The sequence below is a fragment of the Protopterus annectens genome, chromosome 1.part0 (genome assembly GCF_019279795.1).
Source record: "Protopterus annectens isolate FY-2018-M chromosome 1.part0, PAN1.0, whole genome shotgun sequence".
Lineage (NCBI taxonomy): Eukaryota > Metazoa > Chordata > Ceratodontiformes > Protopteridae > Protopterus > Protopterus annectens.
The window spans coordinates 150,106,780-150,131,997 of record NC_056725.1 but is presented as its reverse complement, the minus strand read 5'-3'; the positions used below and the strand labels follow the sequence as shown (position 1 = coordinate 150,131,997).

Genomic DNA, 25,218 nt, shown 5'->3' with positions numbered 1-25,218 from the left:
TGTGCAGGTTATAGATCACATTAAAGGTGGGAAAAGTTTTGAAATGATTTATTGTGGTCTCATTTTTTTATATTGCAGAAACTTGACATTTTAACAGGGGTGTGTACACTTTTTATATCCACTGTAAGACTGTCAATCCCTGGCAACCTGGGTGCTTCTTTTACCATGCCAGAAATGAGAACAACTTTGGTGGAAAGACACCATCAAGTTGAATCCCTGTAAAGTGTTTTCATGCCAGATATAGACAAGACCATCACCACAGACACTTCTGAGGTAGCACTGAGAGCACACTTGGGCCTCTTGAATGTGCAGGTGATCTGGACCCCAGACTAAAGAAAACTTCATATAAATCAAAAGAATTGCTGGCAGTCTTTCTTGCTATGAAAGCCTTTCAGAGTTATCTATCCCCAGGCACCTTGCAGATTTGGATTGACAAAACCATGATTATGTGGCACATCAATGAACAATGGAGAACTCAATCCTTCCCCCTCTGCAGTCTAGCAATAAAGATTTGACTCTTGGCACAACAATCGCAAATGACTCTGATTAACATCCTACATCATAGTCCGGAACAACATTTTAGCAGATTCATTGAGCAGAGACATTTTAGACCCCCAATGAATGGATATTAAGACAGGAGATCTTCCTGGACCTCACCCATTTATTGGAGCCCCCTAGCATAGACCTATTTGCCAACAAGATTTTGGTCAGCAACCCATCATGGACAGGTCTCTTCCTTTATGCCTTCCCACCCTTTACTCTGATATCCATTGTAATGATAAAGATGAGGTCAAACAAGCTGAGCATGATTCTCATGGCCCCTTTCTGATCAAGACAACACTGGTTGTCCGTACTCTGGGCCCTGAGTGAAGGAAGATTTTTCATCCTGCTACAAGTGCTAGACCTATTTATTCAGCTTAAAAGCATCTCTCATTCATCATCACCTGACGACACCCAGACTAGTAGCTTGGAGGATTGGTTCCTGATCCTGTATAATTCAGTCTTTTCTACAGAAGTGCTGTCTATCCTGAGAGAGGCTCAAAAACCAACTACCAGAAAAATCATACTTTATTCATATGGAAAAGGTTTTCCCTATGGTGCAAGAACAAAAACATTGACTCACCACATGCAGACATAAACCTTCTGTTACAATACCTGTTGTGTTTATTCCACCAAGGACACTCTTACTCCAGTATTAAAGTTCACACTTCAGCTATCGCTGCTTGCCTTTCCTGCTCCACTCCTATTTATTCCCACTCCTATATGAAGATTTTTCTGAAAGGGGTCATTCACCTTAGAGTCCCTGCCTAGGACTTAAACAATGCTTTATAGAAGTTAACTTTGCCACCTTTTGAGCCAGCAGCATCTGCTTCTTTAAAGATGCTCATTTGGAAGATCATCCTATTCATAACTAAACATCAACCAGGCAGGTCTCAGAACTACAAGCTTGGATATTCAAGGAAGCATTCACTGTGTATAGGAACAGGGTTAGCCTTAGAACTAATCTGTCCTTTCTGCCTAAAGTAGTGTCAAAGCTTTCCTTGAACCAAACTGTTCCTTTACCAGTGTTCTTTCCTAACGCAAAGAATAAGGCAGAACAAATCTTGTATTCTCTGGAAGTATACTATCAGGTCAGATATTACTTAGGATAAAATTCCCTTACAGATCAGACCAACTACTGGTGGCCTTTGCAGAAGAAAAATAAGCTAGACCCATCTACAGACTACCTCTAAATGGTTAGCCATCTGCATCACTTTCTGCTATGCTCACCACAGTAAGCCAGTACCAACCTATGTCAGGCACATTCCACCAGACACAGTGCAGTCATCACTGCCTTCCCCAAAGGTGTTCCTTACACAGGCTATCCTGGAAGCTGCAACATAGACATTTGTCTACACTTTTACCAGACACTACAATTCAACCAATGCCTCCAGAGCTAGTGCAGGGTTTGCAACTGCTGTTCTACAAAACCTGCTCTCCCAGGGACCAACAAAAGCCCCCACTAATAGCTTTGGGAGTCCTCCCAAGGATCGATACTATAGAACTGTCTGTGAAGAACATCGTGCAGTTGTGTCAAACTTACAATAATTGTAGATGTTAGAAAAGATCAGTGTTGCAGTACAAACTCCCTCCCTCCTGCCCCTCAGTCTGCTGGCCTCTCCTATCTTCCTCCATTTGGGGAGGTAGGGTAGGGAGGAGGGATGAAGAAAGCACATTATTTGGGTAGCCATATTCTTCATCATTCCCTGCTGTTTCTGCTTACACATACCTGGCCCATCCTCTTCCATTATCCAAGAAAGGTTTTGGTGACATCTGGAAAGGTAGTGCTGTCCTCAGGCATCAGACTGCTGCTTAGAAATGGCACCGACTGATGCCCCTCTTATACCATCAGATGTCCGTTAGCTAGGGAGGATGAAAAGACTTTGGAAATCAGGCTGTTCATGGGCTTCTGCATGATAGGAAGACCCGAGGAGCAGTACTGCAACATTTATCGTCTCAAACATTTACAATTACTTTTCACATGACAGTATTACCTGGAATAAATGTGTCACGTTAATGACCTACATTTGAAGAATGTTTTTTGAGACATTTTCTTGTCATGCTTTGTTTATACGTCTGTGCAAAACTGGTGCAGGTTTGCTTCCAGGTACAAGCAGATGTTTTCTGGCTTTAGAATAAAGCTCTAATATGTCTTTTTTTTGCTTTCATCATGGACACTCATACTGTAATATAAAGACAATACATCTGCCTCCTGCTTTTGCAGCCTTGACTTGGATGGCCAGATGGGTGAATTGAGTACTAAATGCGAAGCGTCAGATTTCTATTCACAGTATGGTGACACGAAGGCATGGAATGTTCTGACCAACAGTGATTGCTGACGGAGAAGCAAAAAATCATTTGTGTATGTGAGCTGTGTTTAACCACCACAGAGGCTAGGATAAGAATGGAATTAAATGAGTATCCTTCTAAGGCACTTACTCTGCATAGTATGGAGTATTTGGCTTGCATTAATTTAACCTAGTGTAGCTGGATTCTACAATTAAGCAGCAATTAAGATAAGGGTGGTCTGAAAGGGCCCTGGTGCTGCAGGGATTAATAACTTAATTTTTTACAGATAGTAGGCAATTCATAAAGTTATAGTGGGGCAGCAACTTTAGCAGATTCAGGGTCTTCTATGACAAATCACTCTTGGTGCCCATGCTGAATGAGCAGAAATGTTTGCAATTAAAATGACAGCAATCCACAGAGAATCAGATTTTTAATTTTGATTATATAGCTTCTCTTCATAAGCATTTTTTTCTGAAGGAAATGTTTCTGATTGCTCACTGTTGATTCTGTAGTTGATTATCACCCAGTTAATTAGAAACAGAAGTCAGGTACTAACTTGTCTCAGTGTTTCATGGAGTACTCCATTAATAGTTTTTACTTCTTTGTACAGATGTGCTTTTTACCACATCAGTACAAAGATATCTCAAGCAAGTGAAAAAACACATGCATCTTAACTTTTTGGATGTTTTTAATACCTGGAGCAGTGTGTTTCATTTGTAGTATTTTGACTGCTGTTGGTTCTTGCTAAGTAATACTGCTGGCTAGTTATTGTATCTGTTCCAAAAATAGTTTCCTTATGGTCATACCAATGGATCACAAGTCCATCTGCAACATAATTCTTTCCCACTTTTGTTATTCTGTCCAGCTATAGGTGCACTAGCTTAACCCACTTAAATTGCTGTGCGCTTCTATAACATTAAAGCACAAGTTGTTACAGTTTTGAACTTTGCATGTACTTTTTTAAGGTTATATGCCAGTTTTACATTTATCACATTGTGTTCTTTTCAGGTTATCCCAAAGCGACGGACTGTTCTAACCAGTTTGTTATGCAGACACCATCATATAAAGGCTCCCTGGTTTATTAATCCATTTTGGATATGTCTCAGATTGGAGGTAAGCCTCTACCTTGGTAGTTTTGATTCACTGGTATAATCTTGACTCTCTCTGGAGAGGCAGAAATTGTTTACTTCACAGTTAATATACTTAAGGAGTTTGCTATGGTCAGTTAGAAGCATGACACCCACTGTCTTTGAGTGTGGGAACAAAACTGGTAAAAATAAAAAGGTTAAATAAGAATAGGTGCTCTATTTCATTAATTTCAGCATGCTTTGCTGCTGTGTTTAGCTTGTGCCCTTTGTCTGGACCTGCTAAGACTGTAGCCTCTCTTTTTGTTTCTGTGGATTTCCATACAGCTTATTTTTGTAGTGATGGAATTTTTTTGACGTTTCCCCCTCACCCTTCTAGAAGAACTGATTTCTTTTGCCATACCTTTGTATCCTTAAAATGAAGAACATCGACATTTGTGCTGTAACAGAGACCTGGTTCAAGGCAGCAGATAGCACCCTTACACTACCAGGCTATAACTCATTCCATACCTTTCGGCCCCAGAACTTGGACCGAAGCTCCAAAGGCAGTGATATTTCCATATTCATAAAGGATGCGCACACCTCCAGACTGGTAGCCCAACTTGACACCTCAGAGATACTTTAGGTGCAGCTAACATTGGGTAAGACAGCGATTCAGGTCATAGCCTGCTATAGGTCCCTAACCATGACCCAAGACTCACATGCCATGTTCCTAAGTGTCCTGGAGAATATTAGGGTCCAACCTAACACTCTCATACTGGGCGACTTGAACTACCCCTCCATTAACTGGGAAAACTACTCATGTGTTAATACACTTGCCCAACGTTTCCTGGAATTCATTAATTCCAATGCCCTGGACCCACTAGAGGTAGGAACATCCTTGACCTGGTCATTACTAACATGGGTGACCGTTGCTCTGTACAAATAGTCAACTCCTCCCTGGTTAGATCCGACCGCAAACTAATCATCTTGCAAATCCACATCCCTCCCACCCCCCGCAAAGGTAACCACCATGACAAACTTCTCCAAGCTAACTTTGGGCTCCTAAAAACAGAGGTGGCTAACTTCATGGCACCCATGCAATTGGAGAACAGCTGCATGACTGCCGAATCATACACTAAGGACCTGTACGAACACATACACAAATGCATGGATCTCTCCATACCCAATAGAACCAATATGCTCTCCTCCAAAAAAAGGAAGCCAATCTGGTGGTCCCCTGCCATAAACAAACTCTACAACAGGAGGAGGAAACTGATGAGAAATAAGGTGAAGTCCCAAGACTGGAAAAACTCCCTTTATCAGCCTCAACAAAAAGTTGAGATCCCTCATCAAATCCTCTAAAGCTAGCTATGAAAACAGAATTGCAGCAGATAGTAAAGACAACCACAAGGCCTTCTATAGTTATGTAAAGAATCTCCACGGCAATACCCAGATTTGCTTGGAGCTGTTGCTCAATGGCACCTCCTATACAGAGCCAACAGATATTGCCAATATACTGGCCAACAGATTCAATGCCAACTTTACCCCTCTCTCCCCCACCAAAGGAACAATCACAATACCAGTAGATTGCCAGGCACCCAGTATTACTGTTGCACAGGGTAAAATAGCACTGTTCAAGGCCAAGAATACAGCTTCTATGGGACCTGATAATATCCCTGGCTGGGTTCTACATGAAATACAGAGTGAACTGGCACCTCACCTGTGTGCCCTTTTCAATCAGTCACACCTCAGGCTTTGTCCCTACCGAATGGTGCACTGCTACAGTCACCCCTCTCCACAAAGGAGGAGCGACTACAGACCCTGGGAACTATCACCCCATTAGCCTGACAAGTCTGATATGCAAAGCTATGGAATGCATCATCATGGACCTAATAAATAAAGATATAGGGAACCACCAAACTCTGGATCCCACACAGTTTGGTTTTGTGAAGGGTAGATCATGGCTGCTCAACCTGATCGACTTCTTTGAGTCAGTCACCGGAACTGTGGATGAAGGCATGGTGGTTCATGCAGTCTACCTTGATCTGGCCAAGGCCTTTGAGACCATTCTCCATTCAGGAATCATAGAAAAACTCACTAAGCTAGGCATCAACCCCTATATCACTAGCTGGGTTGCAAACTGACTCACAGATAGAACCCACAGTGTGAAAGTAGCTGACTCCAAGTCAGATTGTCGACCAGTCATGAGTGGAGTCCCACAGGGTTCAGTCCTGGGTCTTTTCCTGTTTGGTATCTACTTCTCTGAAGTCCAGGTCAAACACGAAGGGACTCTGGCTAGCAAAGTTCGCAGATTGCAAGTTGGGAGCCATAATTCACTCCCCAAGTGATGTTGACCTCCTACAGAAAGGCCTCAGTGAGACAAATGACTGGTGTCAGAACTATGGCCTTAAGCTCACTGCCAAAAAATGTCGTCATCCCCTTTGGGAAAAACCTGGTTCCCATGAATTACCACATCGATGGTAGTCCACTGAACACAGAAGGCGTCATAAGAGATCTGGGATCACAGGTTGACAGCAGCTTCTCTTTTGACCACCACATTGCCACTGTGGTCAGAAAGTCCTTCTATGTGGCACATCTCATTACTAAGGGTTTTGCCTCCAGGATGAAAGAGGTCATTGTCTCCCTCTACTCTTCTCTCATTAGGTCAATCATTGAGTATAATGTCCCATTTGGCATGTACCTCACTAGACACCTACAACAACTGGAGAGGCCACAAAAATATCTCGCAAAGAGGATCTTAGGCCTTAAACACTTGTCCTGTATGGACAGACTCAAAAAACTCCCAACTATTCTCTGTCTCATATCACCTACATAGAGATGATCACTGCTTGACTTACAAAGCCATGTCTGACCCAGTTCTGTTAGAAATGCTACATATAAAGAAATCTCAATCCCTCCGCACTACATGCTCCAGAGACCTCAACCTCATTACCACAATCAACAGAACAAGCTGGAGGGACAGGTTCATAACCCAGAGACTACCCATGCTATGGAATAGACTTCCCATACATGTCAAGCAGAGTGCCTCACTGGCCCTCTTCAAGAGAACTCTTGATGAGTGGATGGGAAATAGAAAATTCACCCCAGGTTCACTCCAGTGGCTCTATTTGACAGAGGCACTGGGAACTAAGGTCGGGTGGCACGATGCCAGGGTAATCATATGGGCTAGGCTTGTAAAGACTCCAGGGCCATTAGCCTAGTACACACCTATGAACCTATGTGTTTCCCAGTGCATCATTCATCCTTTGCCAGACACCTGTAGCACATGTAGAAGTGACGTTTTGTGAAAATGTGCATAATTTACAGCAGATGTTTTCTTCATAGCACTCCATTTGGAAATTTGTCCCAGATTTGCATATATGTACCTGTTGTGTTTAAACCTTAAAAACAAAACACAAGATGTGAAGTACAGTCAGTGACCTCTCCAGGACTGTGCTTCTTTCTGTAAAGCAGCTTAAAAAAGAATATTACATCTTAGTGCACAAGCTTTGAAATTCAAGTGTGAATCTACTAGCCTGTTTTGAGGTGTGAGGCATATGAAAATTACAGACTCAAAATTAATTACAGTAACATAACTACACAGAGCAGTTAGCCAGGTTATCATATTTAGCTTTTACTAACCTGCAAGTAGGGTTAACGTAATGGAGTCCATGCATTTAGTTTGTAAGTCATTAACACAGAAGGTTTAATAGTAAGAGGAAGCAACATATGAGCTTCATTATCCAAATGGGTCTGGATTGCAAAGGGTTTGTTGCACCCTAAGTATATTTTTGTCTTTCCAGATTGGTCTTGTCAGTGTCATAGGGTGTACATTTCATTGTGAAGCATATTAACTTAAGTGTTGTTATATTAATATGATACAATATGATACAATAGAATATCATTAGGCCAGTCGATGAATTTAATGTCCCCTTTAGCATGTATTTGTCTGGCACATGCAGCAACTGGAACACCCATTCAGATGCTTTACTAAAGGTGTGCTAGGCCTAAACAGCATGTCCAATGTGGACCGACTCAAAGCCCTGACACCATAATTGGCATCCTACATGCTGCTAAGAGGTGACCTGTGTCTGGCACATACAAGGCATTCTTTGATCTAATACTGATGGATTTAGTGCACATCAGCAAGTCAAATGGCATCAGAAATACTCTGTCTAGGAATCTAAATCTATTCTGGGACTTCAACAGAATGGTTTGGAGGAAAGGCTTATCTTACAGAGGATACTGCTGCTATGGAACAGACTCCCTGTCCACTTAAAGTTCATCCCTGTCCATATTCAAGCAGAACTTGGATCTATGGATGGGAAACAGAAAATTTACCCCAGGACTGCCCCCTGTACTACTGATAGACAGATGCAGCTCCTAAATATTTTAGCCCATGCATGGAGGCCCTCACATTATATATGGTATGATCCCAGTTATTCTCATTAGGGATAATATATAATTACCAACCATGAGAAGGGTAAGGCCAATCTTTAACCAAATGGGGTACGTTAATTCAAGCATAAAGAGGGAAACTCTCTAGGCTTAAAATGGCCTGAACTAGACTAGTATTTACCTATGAACCTATTTGTACATATGTGCAACTGTTAAAAATAAAATGATCATTTAAATAATGATTACATATTATTGTCTATCCTTGGCATTAACGAATAATCAGTAATATCTCTTTTTAGCTTTTATATGCTGCTGCAGTAAGTGGGAATTAAGCAACGCCTAGAGCAAAGATATCTCAGGGAACTGAAAAAACACAGACATCTTAATAAATCAAAATAAACTAAACTTGACTTAACTGTTCATGCCATTCTGTGACCTCTCTGTCATGTCCCACCTGTCCCAATTGAACAGAGGAAGTTGTTATTAACTACCATAGACCCTTACCTCTACGAACTTCACTCACCTAACCAGCAACAGTTGGGGCAATGTGGGATAAATATGGCTATGCTTGTAAGGGCTATAGGGCCATTAGCCTAGTAACTTTCTATGATCCAGTGCAGCTTACGCATTGCATGACATTTCACATTTACATGATATCTCTCAATATTTTTTTAAGAATCTGTTAACCATAGCTATTGCATCATATTATCCATGTAATTTTAAAGAATTTTGCCCCAGGAAAATCCCACATAGCAGGAAGTTTGTACTCCTGTTTTACTTTTTCTCCCACATGTGCCATAAACTTTTCTGTGTATGGGAATTGGTATTGCATAGTACCGGACAGCAAGTGTGAAGAAGTATAATACCACTGTCACTGATACCGGACGTTGAAAAAAATCTACTTAATGGTCATTATGGTATGTTTAAAACACAAACTAGTGTGCATCAGTAGAAGAAAATTACTGACACATTATCCACGGATTATGAAAGTAAATAATTATGATTATGGCATTTTAAGTTAATGGAAAGAGGATATTGTGTTAAAGGGTAGAGCACTGCAAGGTCATCTTTTGGGGATGACAATTGTGTTGTGGGAGAAAGGCTTGCAGACAGCACAATTACATCAGCATGTTCACCCCTATCAAGGCATTTTGAATTGAATCAAAATAAAAAGTAGTAATGGCTACTCTGTAGTGCCGCAAGGGGGTTACTATAGTATAAATGTCAGGATAAGAAAAGATATAAATGTTTTCACTTTATGGTCATAGTGGTCTTTTAATACGGCTTTTTAGAACCTTTGCATTAACCCACTTTTCCCTAAAGTAAAAATGTGAACCAAGTTTAGCGCATATGCTTATGGTAGAAGAAAACTCTTATGATTCAGAGCTGTGTGATATTTTATCCTCAAGATAGCAAGTTAGAAACATTTTAATTGACCCAACTCAAAAATGTACTTTGACAGTTTTGATTTCTCTTATATTCCTTATTTTTGCAATGGCATACTCTCTTATCAGTTAGTGCATAATTTTCATGCAGAACATTTGGAAAATGGATACAGTTGATGATGATGAAAACAAAATGTTTAAAGCTGACTAAAGAACTCACTGGAGATTTGGTGCTAGAGTCTATAGCCTCTACAAGCAATTGTTCTGGTATTTCTGTTTTCAATAAGATAAAGAAGTAAACACTTTTTTCCTGATGCTTTTTCATCCTTTGCTTCACTTTGCACTTTTTAATGATGCCAATCTTAAGTAACTACAGAATGCTACTTAATATTGTTCTTTCATTTGAACTATGCTCACTTGCAAAATTTGTTTTCATTTTTGTGGCTGTCCTGAACACTGCTCTGTAGAAGCACTATGTTACTGGAAAACTGCCTAATGCAATTTTTTTTTTTACATCTATGCATGTAAAATCTGTACAGCTGTACAGAACAGATATCTGGCAGTCCCAAAGAGAAATAGAAATTGTATTCAGACATTAGCATTGTTAACTGTTCAAGATGCTTACTGTGTACATTAACAGGAATAATTTTGTTAAAAAGAGTACAATCTGATATCAGGAGCGATCCTAGATAGATACTGTAGTTGTGTGCAACCTCTGTACTAATCATATACCATTATCATGGAAGATCCCAGGGGAAGGGCACACATACATGCCCTGTGTTGAAAAATGTCTCAGCACCATGCACCACCTGCATAGGCATGATTAGCCACTGATCCCACTAGATCTTGTCTTTTTCTCCCACAGTTTGAATCTCTGTCGAGAAGCATGTTTTAGAAATGTTTCAGAATTGTGTACCTAGATTTCAGTTGAATATTTCTGTGGCTTATAAATTGCTTGTCAAGAACCTCACTGACATTGCCTATATTAGCTTGGGGAGCAAAGTGTTAAGAAGTGGAACAAATGGCAGTGTTTCAGCTGATATAGAGCAGAAGAGTTTTTATCTACTGTTGGTCAAGGTAGAGGAGAGTACTTGGTTATCCTGCATTATGGTAGATGGCTTAATATATTGGTATCAAGCAAATATTGGTTGTAGGAATCTTCTCCCTTACTAAGGTCTGAGGAGTCCCTCCCTCTGGTCCTTTGGATATAAATCTAGTCATGTGATTATTCTGAGATCATAGACATGTCTTTTCACAAGCATAGTGTGCAGTTGTATAAATGCATTATACTCACTGCATGTAATATGCTTTTTATCATTACCATAATTACCATAATTCATAGCCCTGAAACGCAGTAATGACAGGTGGTTTACAGGAAACTGTTTCTATGAATGTCTGTACAGGCATGCATTGTGGTATGCCATTCACATCAGTGCTAAGACAGAATCACTGTATTGCATATTAGTATGACATTTGTAAATACATGCTGTGATGACTGGTTAATATCCCACCGGACTGTCACTGCTAATGTGACGTCCAGTTAATATTCAACTGGACTGCCATGAATAATGTGACATCCCCCACTTAAAACATGGGTCAGTAATTAAGGAGCCTCAATCCTCACTACTGACTCCAATGTGGGAGCATCATGGAAAACACCAGAGCACAGAGCACACAAGATAAAAATTCCACAATTTCCCTTAAGAGCACAACAAGAACACACACTCTTTCCTAGGACTCGGCTATATACCTCTGTCCACCACAAATGTAATCCCTTATTATACACTTCAGAGCAGTGTGTTCCAGTTTAAGACCTCTGACTCACTCACATACTCACATACTCACACACTTGCACTCAGAATAAATTCAAATCTCACACACTGAAACACTTATGGGAAGCCTGACACAGATTTCCAGCTGTGTCTTCTCCCCAGTACAAATGGTAAATGCTTCCACCAGAGTCAGACAGGTCTACACACCCTTCAAAGGGTGATCAGTTATTAAAAATTAAATATCAAAACAAATGATAGCTTTGACCAGAAGCAGCCAGGCACTTGAGGTGACCCAGGGAGTATCAAGCAGGTACAAACACACTCTAATCTCTAAAGAATACACTGGTTGTCCAGCCACAATGTAAAGTAATGAAAAACATTTAATAAAAAGTAAAACAATTATTAAAAAATGTAAATCAGTAAATTTCAATAAACACCAGAAATATAAAATTAAACTGTAAGATAGAAGTCCATCATTTTAGAAAAAACTCTATCTAAATAATTAAACTTTCCTAATCAAACTAGAGAATACTGTCCTTGATCTAATCTAAAACATAACAGCAAGGCAAAGGCAGGCTTACAGTTTTTGGTGAGTCCTTTTTTTTGGGTATCCACTGCACAGCACTGTAACGGACTGCAATTCTTAATTAACCAATATTCAACTGACTTTAGCAATCTCTCTTATTGTCCAGGTTAATAGTCTCATCTACCTTATTTTAAAATAATCACATAGTGACCAGGAATATTCTAATGACATCACCTACTGATCAGCTGATTCTCCACAGACAGTTTGTACTTTAGAATCTCCCTCACAACCATGTGCAATTAGAAATGTCTCAAAACCCTGACAGATTCTTTAAACATTTTGTATAAACAGGAAAATGCTCAACATTTTAAAAACGTATTTACATTTTCACAATTATTCATGTTGGCATACAAGTTAATCTGAGAATATACACAAATCTCCTGCCAGATATGCCAACACAGATGACAGTGTTTTCATTTTCTTTACACACACATTCTGCAGTGTACTGGTGGCCTAACTATTATTAATTCTGTGTCCTATGTCCATTGAGTGCCAGAACTGTTTTCAGCCTCTCCTTGATCATGGGTGTCAGACAATAAATGTATGAATGAAATTTAAATTGAGAAGTTGTGTGCTACTTGTCATTGCACTTGTAGCTAATTTTAGCTCTGCTGTAGTTCAAACTTTTTGGACCATGCCTTTATATACTGTGCTGTTCTTTAACTTGATTTCATGCTGATGGCAGATGTCAACTTGCAACTCCTATATATTTTTATTTGCTGCTTTTGCTGCTGAAGAAATATTTCAGACATTTTTTGATATTTGGATGCTTTCTGATAATATTTGCATATGGTTATTCTACATGCATTCTCATGTCAAAGCAATTCTAATGTTTCTCCACATTTCAATTTCTAGGCAATTTTTTCAACTTATCTGTGTAGTATGATGTAGACTGACTGAAATTTGTGTCAGTTTCTATAACCACAATTGGCTTATAATTAAAATGATTGAGTAATAAGCTTGCTCAGATGCATTTGTGCTATTTCCACTTGGCTTGGCTTTTCATTAAATTATAGCTTTCAGTTTCACAGACATGAAACAACTGTCTCAGTTTTTCTGTCTTCATTTGTAAATATCAACTGGTCCATTCTTTCATAATAATGCTTCCTCAACTGGATTTTCATATGAGATGCAGTCAATATACTTACAGGTACCATGCTATTTTTGTATTTTGTGCTATTCAGGTTGATGAAAGTGCATTCTATAAACATGTGGACTCCATTATTTGATTCTGCTTCACCAACTATATCCTTTTCGTGGTCTGATTTATGGACCGTTTCATCAGAAGCAACATATGAGTTAGAAAAGCAGTTCTGAATACAGATCCAGTTTGTCTCATGATGTACACACATAAGCACTGCATGTATGTTTCCAGGCAGTTTAGATGATTATAAGATGATGTACATTGAAAAACTAATGCAAGTACATGGAAGACATGTTGAGTGCAATAGGTTTAGAGTGATAATCACAATACATAATCCAAACACTTGGTGATCAAACAAATTCAGTAAAAAGTCTGAACTTTGATGTGATGGCAACAACAGCAATCCAATGTATATGATTTAATAGCAAAAACATGTGTAGGTGCTTTTTTGCATTAGTAGCAAAGCTATTTAATATGAGGCAGAACCAGAGTTATTTTTAATGTTCACAAGCCAGGTTAATTACTTAGTAATTACAAAATCACATGCTGTTTACAGTGTACCAGGATTTCATAAGGTAATACTCATGTAGAGTACTGATTTTACCCGAGGGAGGTTTCTGTCTATTCCTTTGGCCAGTCATCTTTCTCTACACCAGGACAGGGGGACTGATGCTCTTGCAAGATCAATCTGACATATATGGACAGGTATTGTTCTCTCTCTCCCTCTCCCTCTCTCCCTCTGACCTTTCCCTTAGACGAAGTTGGAATGACAGGTGCACAAGCAGGCATCTAGACTTCCTACTGCAGTCTCCAAATCCCAGGCTCTTACAATAGAGAGAACTTTGATTCCCTGCTATCTCTCCAGATTACCCTAAGTTCGGGGAAATTCTTGAAATGATATAGTAGAGAGCAGCTTGGTTCACATAACCCATGCCTTCCCCACAGAACTCCACAGAAAGCTTTACTGTCTTCCTACCTTCTTAGCTGATGTTCTCCTCCAGGGCAAAATGGTCCACCCTACAATAAAGACAGCATGAGTAGAAACTGACATTGCAGTTTATACTCTAAGAAGACCAGACAGTCTTCCAAACCAGATTCTGTTATTGCTATGTATGCTCTTAAAAGGACTCCTGCTCTGTAGAATCCTTGTAAGGAATCCAGAGTGATGAACAGATTTAGGATACATATTTAAGAATATTTAATGTTCACAATGAGAGCTATAAGCTGTCACAAATGATATGCTTCCAGCAAGAGCTTGTGATGAAATATTTCCAGTTTCCTATTTTTTTTTTAACTAACTGCTTTTTGTCCCCTGTGCTTGCCAAACATCAAGCTACCACCCATTCACACCTTGTTCATTCATTCCCTTACTCAGGAAATTTCACTCAGGAGCTGTCCAAGGAGGCTGTCATTCAGATATCTATGACAGTGCTTTACGCCCTCACCAGCATTATGAGTCCAAGATCATTTGTATTGGCCTAACCCCCATCCTTGGGTGAGAGAAGATATGGTATGTATTGTTATATAGACCCACAATGTCATCCATAGTTGAATGCACACTCCCAAGAATACCAATACTCCCACTCACAGCTATGAACCTATGAAGGCCATCAGATATCAGTGGTTTGGAGACCCTAACCCCTACCCTCTGATTGGGTATTTGCATCCCAGCTCTTCTTCTCAAAGATTTATGTAGTACGCAGCCAACTCTGCCCTTCTACCCCTCCAGATAGTTATGTGAGTCCTCCTCTTATGTTTCCTTTGGTAGTCCAAACTGCTAATAAATCCCTGGTCACCTTGACCATAATCTTGGCTTCATCTCTCCATGTCACCAGAGCTGGCTCTATCTGCTGGAGGAGTTTGCCTAATGAACAGTTCAAGACTAAACTTCAGTCACAGCTGGCAGCTGTGTCTTCTGTTTTAAATCCTGCCATATGACGTGCAGATGGTACAGCTGTTGTAGCAGCTGCCGGCTTAGCTCTGCATCATCACGCTTGGCTGATACTGATAGATTTTACTGAAGGTTCTAAGCTGTCCTTCCTTAATATCCTCTTGAATGGATTTCAAAGTCTGAAAGGTTGCAAAGTAATGTCTAGCAGGTTTGAAGCTTCAGAATATATTATTTAAGAGCATGTGTCCCAAAACTCATGTTGAATGCATCATCCTTAAAGAGACCATTGAGCAGGTATTTAAACTTTCCTAATGACACTAAATCATTGTTGGGAATTAATTTCAGCTTCTTGCTCGTCTAGCCAAGAAGACATTACCCTTCAGCCTTGAATTATACCTCTGAATAATAATATTTAAAGCTTTATTCCTTGTTTGCAAGTTCCACTGTAGGAAATGAATCCACACTTTGGTGGATAACTGTTAATTCTGTCAATACTTGTATTGCCAAATCGTATCAGCTCTATGCAGCATATAGTGAATGGAGTGCATCACCAATGTTACCAAGCTTCTGAATTGTAGGAGAGAAAACACTGCAGAAGCTTATTCAGAAAAAAAATTCTGAATCTGTTCCAGCCTATGTCATCCACAGTATAGTTACAGAATCTGCACAATATTCTGTTTCTGCCCTTATCGGCATCTTTAGTAGAGGATTCGTAAGATTAGTTTTTCTAGATGTTGCCGTCCTTAAAAACTGTTTTAATACTGATTAAACAGTTCTTAACTCATGCTTTCTATTTTTCAAGTCCTGTATTTTGTCTTCTGTAATGACTGAGTTTCTAAACTGTGTAACATTGTCTGACTGCTAGCGTTCTGTTGCATATGGCTGCTGTACATTGTTGCTTCCTCAATGCATTTCTTTACTTTTCTTACTACTGTATAGTGTTGATTTTCGCCCATGAAAACACACAGTCAAGAACTTGCTCAGACTATCTTGTTCACTTGCATTACTGATCAGCATGGTAATTTTGTATTGTATCTAAAGTTGCAGATCTAGCTTTTGGGGCCCTATACCATGGTTGTCATAAAAATGTTGACATGAAAGGTCCAGTGTCATACAAGATGAAACCAATTCTGTAATTCAAACACAGAGATAACCTGTCAGCCAACTGTCTGTCCCAGCAATTATGTAATTATTCCCTTTCATGGAAATCAGCTTAATTATAATTGACCATTAGGGTGCAGAGTTGAATGCCTTGGCCAGATCCAAGAAAGCTGTATCAGTCAGTATCCCACTGTTAAATGGATTTGATAGCAGGACTGTAGACGTTTATCAGCTTAGTGACACAAACTTTTGCTGATATTTATCAACTGTCAACAATGGAGTTGTTAGCTAAAGTTTGTTCAAATGCTTTCCCCAAACTCCATTTAAGGCAAACTGCCTGTAATTGGCTGTCTCAAGTGTACATAACTTTGGGTATTGAGATAAAAGTAGCTTATTCCCAGCAGTATGTAATGTATCCCAGTAACAAATTCTGTTGAAATAAATGCATTAAAACAATTTGCTATTGATTCCTAAATTCAGCTTTTCAATTCATCAGACTGTGCTGCTGAGTTGCATTTGATTTTATGTGGTGATTCCTGCCTCCAGGCTAGGGTGATATTGGAATAAATGGTTTAGGTATAATTGTTGCTGTGTTAGAAGAGCCTTGTGACTAGTTAAGCTCCGAGAATGTTCAGGCAAACAGATTTAGCAGTACGAGATCCCCATTTTGTGTCAAGTTACTGGAGGTTGACTCCGAGAAACTGTCATTCTTTAAAAATGTTTGTTTGTTGTTTAATGTGTAGCTAAGATTACTTCATATCTTTTCCATGTTTGGACCAAAATTTAGGAAAAATTGGAAAATGTGGAAGAGGACTGCAAGACAATTACATCTGCTGGTGTTAGACTCCACAGAGCATGTTTTCCAGGAAACAGCATCTGCTTCAGTTATTGTACAAATGTGAACTTTAGCAGCAAAGGGAGCACATATGTAGGAGGAACCAAATATTGAACTACATGAACTTTCAGATCAGGAACATTAGAGAGTCTGTGGTCTTCCCTTGGGATGTAGGACAGCAGTCTAATCCCTTAGGCCTTGCCTGACTGTCCCGCTCTAAAGCCGTAAAGGGGTTGTCTGTCATTCTGCTTGGTTGCATGGATAGCCATCACACAAGATAGGCGGACTTGGGCAGCAGTATCCATCTGCTACATGATTCCCTTCTAAATCCCTCTTCTCCTCTTTCCCATTGCCCAAATGTTCTACCCTATCAAAAGAATGCAACAAGAAAACCGGTTTTAGCCTTTATCAGCAAATGAGGTATCCAAGAGGTCCCACCTGATCTGAAAATGTCTAGCTTTCCCTTCAGATTCTTTTCAGTTCCAAAAAAGAAAATGGACCTTAGGATGTTACATGATCTTAGTGGCCTAAACAAGTTTTTCTCCAAACAGACATTCTAGATGGTCATGGTGCGTCCTTCTGTGTCTTCAGGAATGAGACTGGGTGTGCTTTTTGGACCTCCTAGAAGCCTAACTACACATCAAGACCACAAAGAAATAGGTTTGTATGTTCATGGTTAAGTACAAGGCAATCCGTCTGCAGACCATGAGAAGTCAATCACCAATATTCAAAGGTTCCTCAAGGAGGGCAATATAAAACAGATTAGAGTAGAATATGAGGTGTCATATCCAGTTATCTAGGTTTACTTTGAAGGTGCCAGGGGTACTGCGGTGCTTAATCTGTAGTGCAAGTTTGTTAGAGGTGGGGGAATACATTGGGATATGAATTTAACATGCCATTGTGTCTTATGTATCTGTTGAGAAAGGTTTAGTACCTTTACCAAGATATTTAAGGAACCATTTGTTTTATGGAAGATTAGACTGTTAAATAGGGTTGGCTTTTTCATGGCTTGAAAGGCTAGACCCCTGTCCCCATGGAGTCCAGAGAGAGACTGCTGAAAGTCTGCCCTTTTAACGAAGATCTTTGAGGTCACTAATCACTTTTATCAAGAACCTCTGAGGTGTCGCAAGTGGAGTGATCTGTTTAAACAAATGCATGCTAAAAGGTAGATTATATTCAATGTGTCTGATTAAATGCAACTAAATTTAGAGAAATTAAGACTTTGGATCTAGGCGAGATACCTTTGAAAATTACATGAAACAGAAAGCTTTCTGAACTAACGAGACATGATAAAAAATGAGGAATCGTCAAGAAAGAGTATCTAGAACAATGATGACAGTGTTTGATTGAAAGGCCACCTCTGTGGTGTGTGAAACTTTTACCAAAATGAACTGTAATACACTTTTTCAAATTTAATTTGAGATGTTGTCCTTGTGTCAATTGTTAATGTGGTGTAACCCACATAGAAGCAATTGTGAGTCAGTTCTGAGAGTTATGGAGAAGTCTGAATGTTATTAGGATGAAAGTGCTTAACTGTTTCATAGAATAAAATGTATGGTGTATTCCTCTGTGACATCTGATTCCTGTGGTAATTGTGGGTCAGTGGAAGAGTGAATAATACCCAAGTTATATTCATCTGCAAACTTAAATAACTGTAGACCAGGAGTATTGGCCTGAAGATGTGGGAAAGCGATGCCAAATATGGGAGGACTTAGCACTGAATCATGTGGTACACCACTCATAACTTGTTTTGCTATCAGAAGTGGCACACTGGTCACGACAGACAACGAGTTAGGTATCTTCTGCACAACATAAGGATTTATATTCAAATTTACAAGTCTATCAGTAGTATCTCCATGCAAAATAGCATAAGAGACCTTTGCCAGGTCTATATTTGTTGCATGTACTGTATAACTGCCATTCAGCTTTTCAAAGAAATTAATGAGGCTAAAGAGACAGGACCTTCCTTCTGACGATGTCACATTAATAAGGAGTCCGGGTTAACAACTTTTCAGTGTTCATATTAATGGAGCATGGAGAACATCGATATCTGTGCAGTAACAGGAACCTGGTTCAAGGCTCCCGAGAGCACCCCAGCACTACCAGGTTATACCTCATACCATGCTTTTCGACCCCAAAACTTGGACCGAACCACAAAAGGAGCGGGAGTATCAATATTCGTCAAAGATACCCACACCTCCAGGTTGGTGGCACAGCAGGAAGCATCAGAGACTATCCATGTGCAACTAACTGTGGGTAAAACTGCCTTCCAGTTTATAGCCTGCTACAGACCACCCTCCCAAACACAGGAACCCCACTTGGCCTTCCTAAGAATACTGGAAAGTATGAAGGTCTCTCCAAACACCATTATATTGGGCGACTTCAACTACCCAAACATAGACTGGGAGCATTACTCTAGCTCCAACACCCTAGCCCAAAGGTTCCTAGAATTTATAAACTCAAATGCTATGGAACAACTTGTTACCACTCCCACAAGAGGGGAAAACATACTGGACCGGATCACCACCAACATGGGGACACTATGCTCCAGACCAGAAGTGTATCCCTCACTGGTAAGATCAGACCATAAACTAATCTCACTGGATATTCACATCCCGACCCCACCCCCTGCCCAGAAAACCGCAGTGAAAAACTTCTCTAAAGCAAATTTCACATGCCTCAAAACCGAGGCAAAATCCTTCAAAGCCCCCGGGCCTGTGGAAAATACGCCCAGACCGCAGAATCCTTTATAAACGCATTCTATGAACACCTTCAGGAATGCATGGATCATGCAATCCCAAATAAAACCAAGACCCAATCCTCCAAAGGCAGACGTCCTGTCTGGTGGACCCCAGCCATAAACAAACTATACAATAGAAGGAGGAAGCTACTACATGATAGAGCAAAATCCCAAAAGGGAAGGCATCTCTGATCAGTATTAGCAAAAACTATGGGCACTCATAAAATCGCCTAAGGCCAGCTTCGAGAGAAAAATTGCACAGGACACTAAGGATAATCACAAGGCTTTCTTTAGTTATGTTAGGAACCTGGGTGGGAATTCCCAGATATGCTCAGAATTAGTCCAAAATGACAAAAATACATCGAGCCCACAGACATTGCCAACATCCTAGCTGACAGGTTCAGTGCAAACTTCTCCCCTCTCCCCACCAAAAGGGCAAATATCTATCCCAACAGAGTGCTGCCCCTGACATCTCAGATGCTCAGGTAAGAGCCGCCTCTCCAAAGCAAAAACACAGCATCAATGGGACCAGATGGTGTCCCGGCTGCGTCCTACATGAACTCCAAGAAGAGCTAAACCCAAACATAAAACTACTGTTCAATCTTAGCCTTACTACAGGATATGTACCCAAAGAGTGGCGTACAGCAACAGTGGTCCCTCTCCACAAAGGTGGTGCCTCAACGGATCCTGGAAACTATTGCCCCATAAGCCTGACTAGCTTGGTCTGCAAAGCTATGGAAAGGATCATCATGGACCTCATAAATAAAGATATTGGGGACCTACAGACACTGGATCCTACCCAGTTTGGCTTTGTTAAGGGCAGATCCTGCCTCTTAAACCTGGTCGATTTCTTTGAAACCGTCACCAAGGCCATTGACGAGGGGAAGGTGGTCCACACAGCCTACCTGAACCTCGCAAAAGCCTTCGATACAATACCCCACTCGGGCATTATAGATAAGCTCACCAGCTTAAATATAAACCCCTATGTCACTAGATGGGTTGCAAACTGGCTCAAGGACAGAACCCACATGGTTAGAATTGCTGGAGCCATGTCAGACTCCAAACCAGTTACAAGTGGCGTCCCACAAGGCTCAGTCCTGGGACCTCTCTTGTTCGGTATATATTTCTCGGTGGTACAGACCAACACGGAAGGACTGTGGCTGACCAAGTTCGCAGATGACTGCAAACTGGGTGCCATAATCAACTCTCCAGCTGACACAAGCATCCTCCAAAAGGGCCTCATAGAAACAGACAACTGGTGCCAGAGCCATGGCCTCAAGCTAAACGCCAAAAAGTGTATAGTCATCCCCTTTGGCAAAAACAAAGTGCCCACAAATTACCACATAGGTGGTAATCCATTAAGTACAGAAGAAGTCATTAGGGACCTGGGGACCCAAGTTGATAGCAATCTCTCATTTGACAACCACGTGGCCAAAGTGGTTAGAAAAACATTTTATATAGCCCACCTAATCATGAAGGGATTCACATCTAGATCAGGGAGGTCATCGCGCCTCTTTACTCATCCCTCATCAGGCCCATAATTGAGTACAATGCCCCTTTTGGGATGTACCTTACCAGACACCTGCAGCAACTTGAAAGACCCCAAAAGTACCTCACCAAGAGGATCAAAGGGCTCAAACAGATGCCATATGCTGCCCGGTTAAAAAACTCCAGCTCTACTCAGTGGCATACCGCCTGCTCAGAGGCGATCTGTGCCTGACGTATAAAGCCATGTCCAACCCGGAATTAATGGACATGCTGCACCTCAGAAAATCCAAATCCCATCGAGCTACGCGCTGGAGAGACTTGAACCTCAGCACTGAAATAAATAGGACATGCTGGAGGGACAGATTCATAACCCAGAGGCTCCCTTCACTCTGGAATAAAATCCCAGTCCAGGTTAGGCAGAGTCCCACATTGACTCTCTTCAAGAGGAATCTTGATGAGTGGATGGGAGATTGTAGGTTTACCCCGGCTATCACTTCTGTGTCACTGTTAGACAGAGGCACAGTATACTAACCTCAAAAAAAGGCATAGCAAAATTAATTTAAAATGAGTGGCGAAAGCCAAACACATTCTGGCTAGGCTTATAAATGCCCTAGGGCAGATAGCCTAGTATGAACCTATGAACCTATGAGGTCTGAGATGGTCTGTTCCATGACTTTATTTATGAGGCTAATGAGAATAATGGATCTGTAATTCCCAGGGTATGTGGTTGGGTCACTCTTGTGTAATGGTTGATGGCCATTTTTCAGGTTTCAGGAATTAACCAGAGGAGAGGCTTAAAGAGGTTAAGTATGGGTTCAGATAGGCCATATTTGGTGCTGATAATCAGGCATCCTGATATGTTAACTTGGGGGCATGTATGAGGTGTTCTCAGCTTTTGAGATTGTTCTATTCTAATTAAACTGGATGGCCCTGACTGGGAATTTGAAATAACAATAACTGTGGGTGGAGTCAAATTTGATCTAAATGTGTCGGCTTTGATATCAGCTATTTTCCTTGGTCAGATTAGGCAGTATTATTGTGGACTACTTTTGAGCATTTTTGGGCATTAGTTCTTAATTTCCTGAAATAGTTAAAGGAAGGTTTGCCATTATATTTAGTTTTAGTTACTAGTTTAAGTTCATACTAATTTTCAAACTTCTTAATGTTTCTCTTAAGTTCATTAAAAGTGTGCTTAAAGTGCCCTTAATTAGAACGAAACTTCTCATAATCATTAAGTAATTCATTTATTTCGTTATATTTATGTATGCAAGTTTTCTGCCACAGGGGTTTGTTTTTAAAATTCTCATATCTGATGCAGGTAGGGTACTACCTCATCAATAGTTAAGCAGGTGTAGAAGTTAGAGGCATAATCAGCTGCTTTAGCTGTAGGATCCATCGGAGGATTATAGCAGAATTTAGTGAGGTCATAGTGTACATTAAGGTTTGTTTTGAGAAATTGCTAAACACTGAGGTACTTGCAGGTGAAGTGCCCACAAGTTTTAAAAATGTCAGTAAAGCACTGGACATGATTACCACTGGCAGTGTAGGTCACTAGTTTATTGATGGATGGCTTAAGTACTCCAGTAGAAAGATGTTGGGTTTAACTGGAATTTTATTAGGTGTTAGGATAGCTATCATGAACAGAAGTGGACACAGAATGTGTTCTATAGCTAGCTACAAAGTGAAAATTAATTTTGTTTAAGGTGATTTGGATAGCTTGCAGATCAAATTGGATGATCTGAGGAATTTGTCATAAGGTGATATATCCATTACCAATAATACTTTACCACAACCACCATTAAGTCTGAAGAACATGATAGGGAGTATGTCCATTGTTCTGAAACCATATCTATCTAACTACAAACATGTAAATGTGTTCCAAGTTTTTTTTAGACTCATGGTGTTGAGTAGAACCCCTTCAATACATTCCACTTTAGAATTTAATAGGCTGGAATATCCAACAGATGGATTATGTGTTAGAAAAAGGCCATGAGGGGTAGCAAAGGCTTGGGTCTGAATGTTTTGGTAAGAGATGTAAAACATTTCTCTGAAAAAAACAGAAGTCTTGCCAGCCATTTTATTCTAAGCTGACAGATACTGGATCCCCCTATAATGACATCTGTTACATAGCCAATTATTAAAGCCAAATTACCTTGTCTTGAGTTTTTGGCATCATTCTGAATGATAGAAAAATTCCTGTCAAGACCAATGCATTTTCTACCTTGGCCAATTGCACAGTAAGCACAATCATATCCTTCTGAATGTCTCTTTGGGTAGTGCAGCTAAAGTCATTTCCCTGACATGGGCAACTCATCATCACCATCATCAATCCCCCTTTTCCAACTTTCTACATGGGGTCTGGTTGTTGTATCAACTGTCACCATCTTCCATTCAATGGCACTCTCCTGCCTTCTTTGACATTCATGCCCGACTGTCACAGATCTCTCACACAATCCATCCACACCTTTGCTGGGTGCCCTCATTTCTTCTTGCCCTCTTGTCTGTGCCAAATATTCTTCACCAGATTGTCTTCTGTTTTTCTGCACCGTAATCTGTTCTCTCTGATCTTCTGTGTAATTGGGGCTTTTTTGGCTTCTGCTCTTATATGCTCATTTCTTCATCTGTCCCACAGTGTGCATCCTACCATCAGTCTCAGGCATTTCATTTCCATCACCTCTAGTTTCCTCAGTTGGTCTGCCTCTACTTCTCAGATTTCTGTACCTTACACTAGTACAGGTCACACCACTGTTTTGTACACCTTACTTTTCAGCTTCTTTGGCATTCTGTGCCAGTTGGATGAAGCCCCTCTACTTCTACCTTTGACCTCTTTATTCAGACTTCCCTTCTCAACTACCCCTACTTGAAGCTGCTAACCTGTTCCATTCTTTTCCCCTTCTATTTTAATTCTCAGCTTCTTTTTTTTTTCTTCAAAGTATTTTGTTATGTTTTCCATGAAAAGTAAAAAAAAAACCAAAAAAAAAAACAAATGACAAACAGTATTCTCTTCTCATTCTAAGACAAATTATTAACAACAATGTCAAAACTATTTACAATATATACATAGCCCTGAAGCAAAACTGCAGATCACAGTTAAAACACACAAGTTCTTTAGTATAAGTATCAATTCAGAAAGAGTTATCGTCCATTTGTAAATTCTCAGTAAGTGCTAAAACTTTTGTCCAAGGATTATTAACAAATGTCTTTGGATAGATTCTAAGTTCTTTGGTCCTAGTTTCTTTGATTGCCAGATCTTTCACTGAAGACAAGAAATCCTCAATAGTGGGTGGGCAGCTAGTTTTCCATCTTCTGGTGATGCATTTTCTGGCAATAGCAAATACTGACCATAGTAAATATGAATTATTCTTATTCAAAAAGTAACTTTCATTCACATTGAAAAGAACTAATGATTTAGACAATAAGAAGGAATTGGTGAATAATGCTTTGAGAAAATCCTTTATGCTGTTCCAATAACCCTTTAATTTAGGACAGTCATAAAAAATATGTGCCTAATCAGCTTTGGTATGTTCTGTACATCTCCAGCAGGATGTGCTGGAACTATTATGTATTTTAACTATCTTATAGTTCCGCTGTGGCGACCCCTAACCGGGAAAAGGTGAAAGACATTAGTATCGGGTGTCAGAAGTGCCTTATGGAGATATTGCCAAGCAAAAATACTCCGGTAATGAAATCATGAAGTATGCTTGATGGATAACAGAATTTTTTGATTTCATCATGTGAGAAATTAAAAGAATAGCCTTTGAATATAAAGTTCCAGTAACTGTGATGTATACTAGTCTTATAAACAATTAACATGTTATATAATTTCGGAATAATGTTATTTGTATTGAAGCTATTATGTAAAATTTCACACGTGAGTTATCTTTGGTGTTTCTTGATAAGATAAGTTTTTAAGTATTATGTATAAATCTTGAGAATAAGTTAATACTTTGTAGAATTAACCAGTTTTGAGGAAGTAAATCAT

General features: G+C 40.0%; 1 protein-coding gene across 2 annotated transcripts in view; it reads left to right on the top strand.

Moving 5' to 3' along the window:
* The window catches only part of PLEKHG1 (pleckstrin homology and RhoGEF domain containing G1), a 2,146,741-nt gene that overhangs the window by 602,474 nt on the left and 1,519,049 nt on the right, over positions 1-25,218 (top strand). For both annotated transcript variants that reach the window (XM_044090606.1, XM_044090581.1), the window contains exon 2: positions 3,838-3,942. In XM_044090606.1, coding sequence (XP_043946541.1) covers positions 3,927-3,942 — 16 coding nt within the window. In that variant the 5' untranslated portion in view covers positions 3,838-3,926. The remainder of the gene's footprint in view (positions 1-3,837; positions 3,943-25,218) is intronic.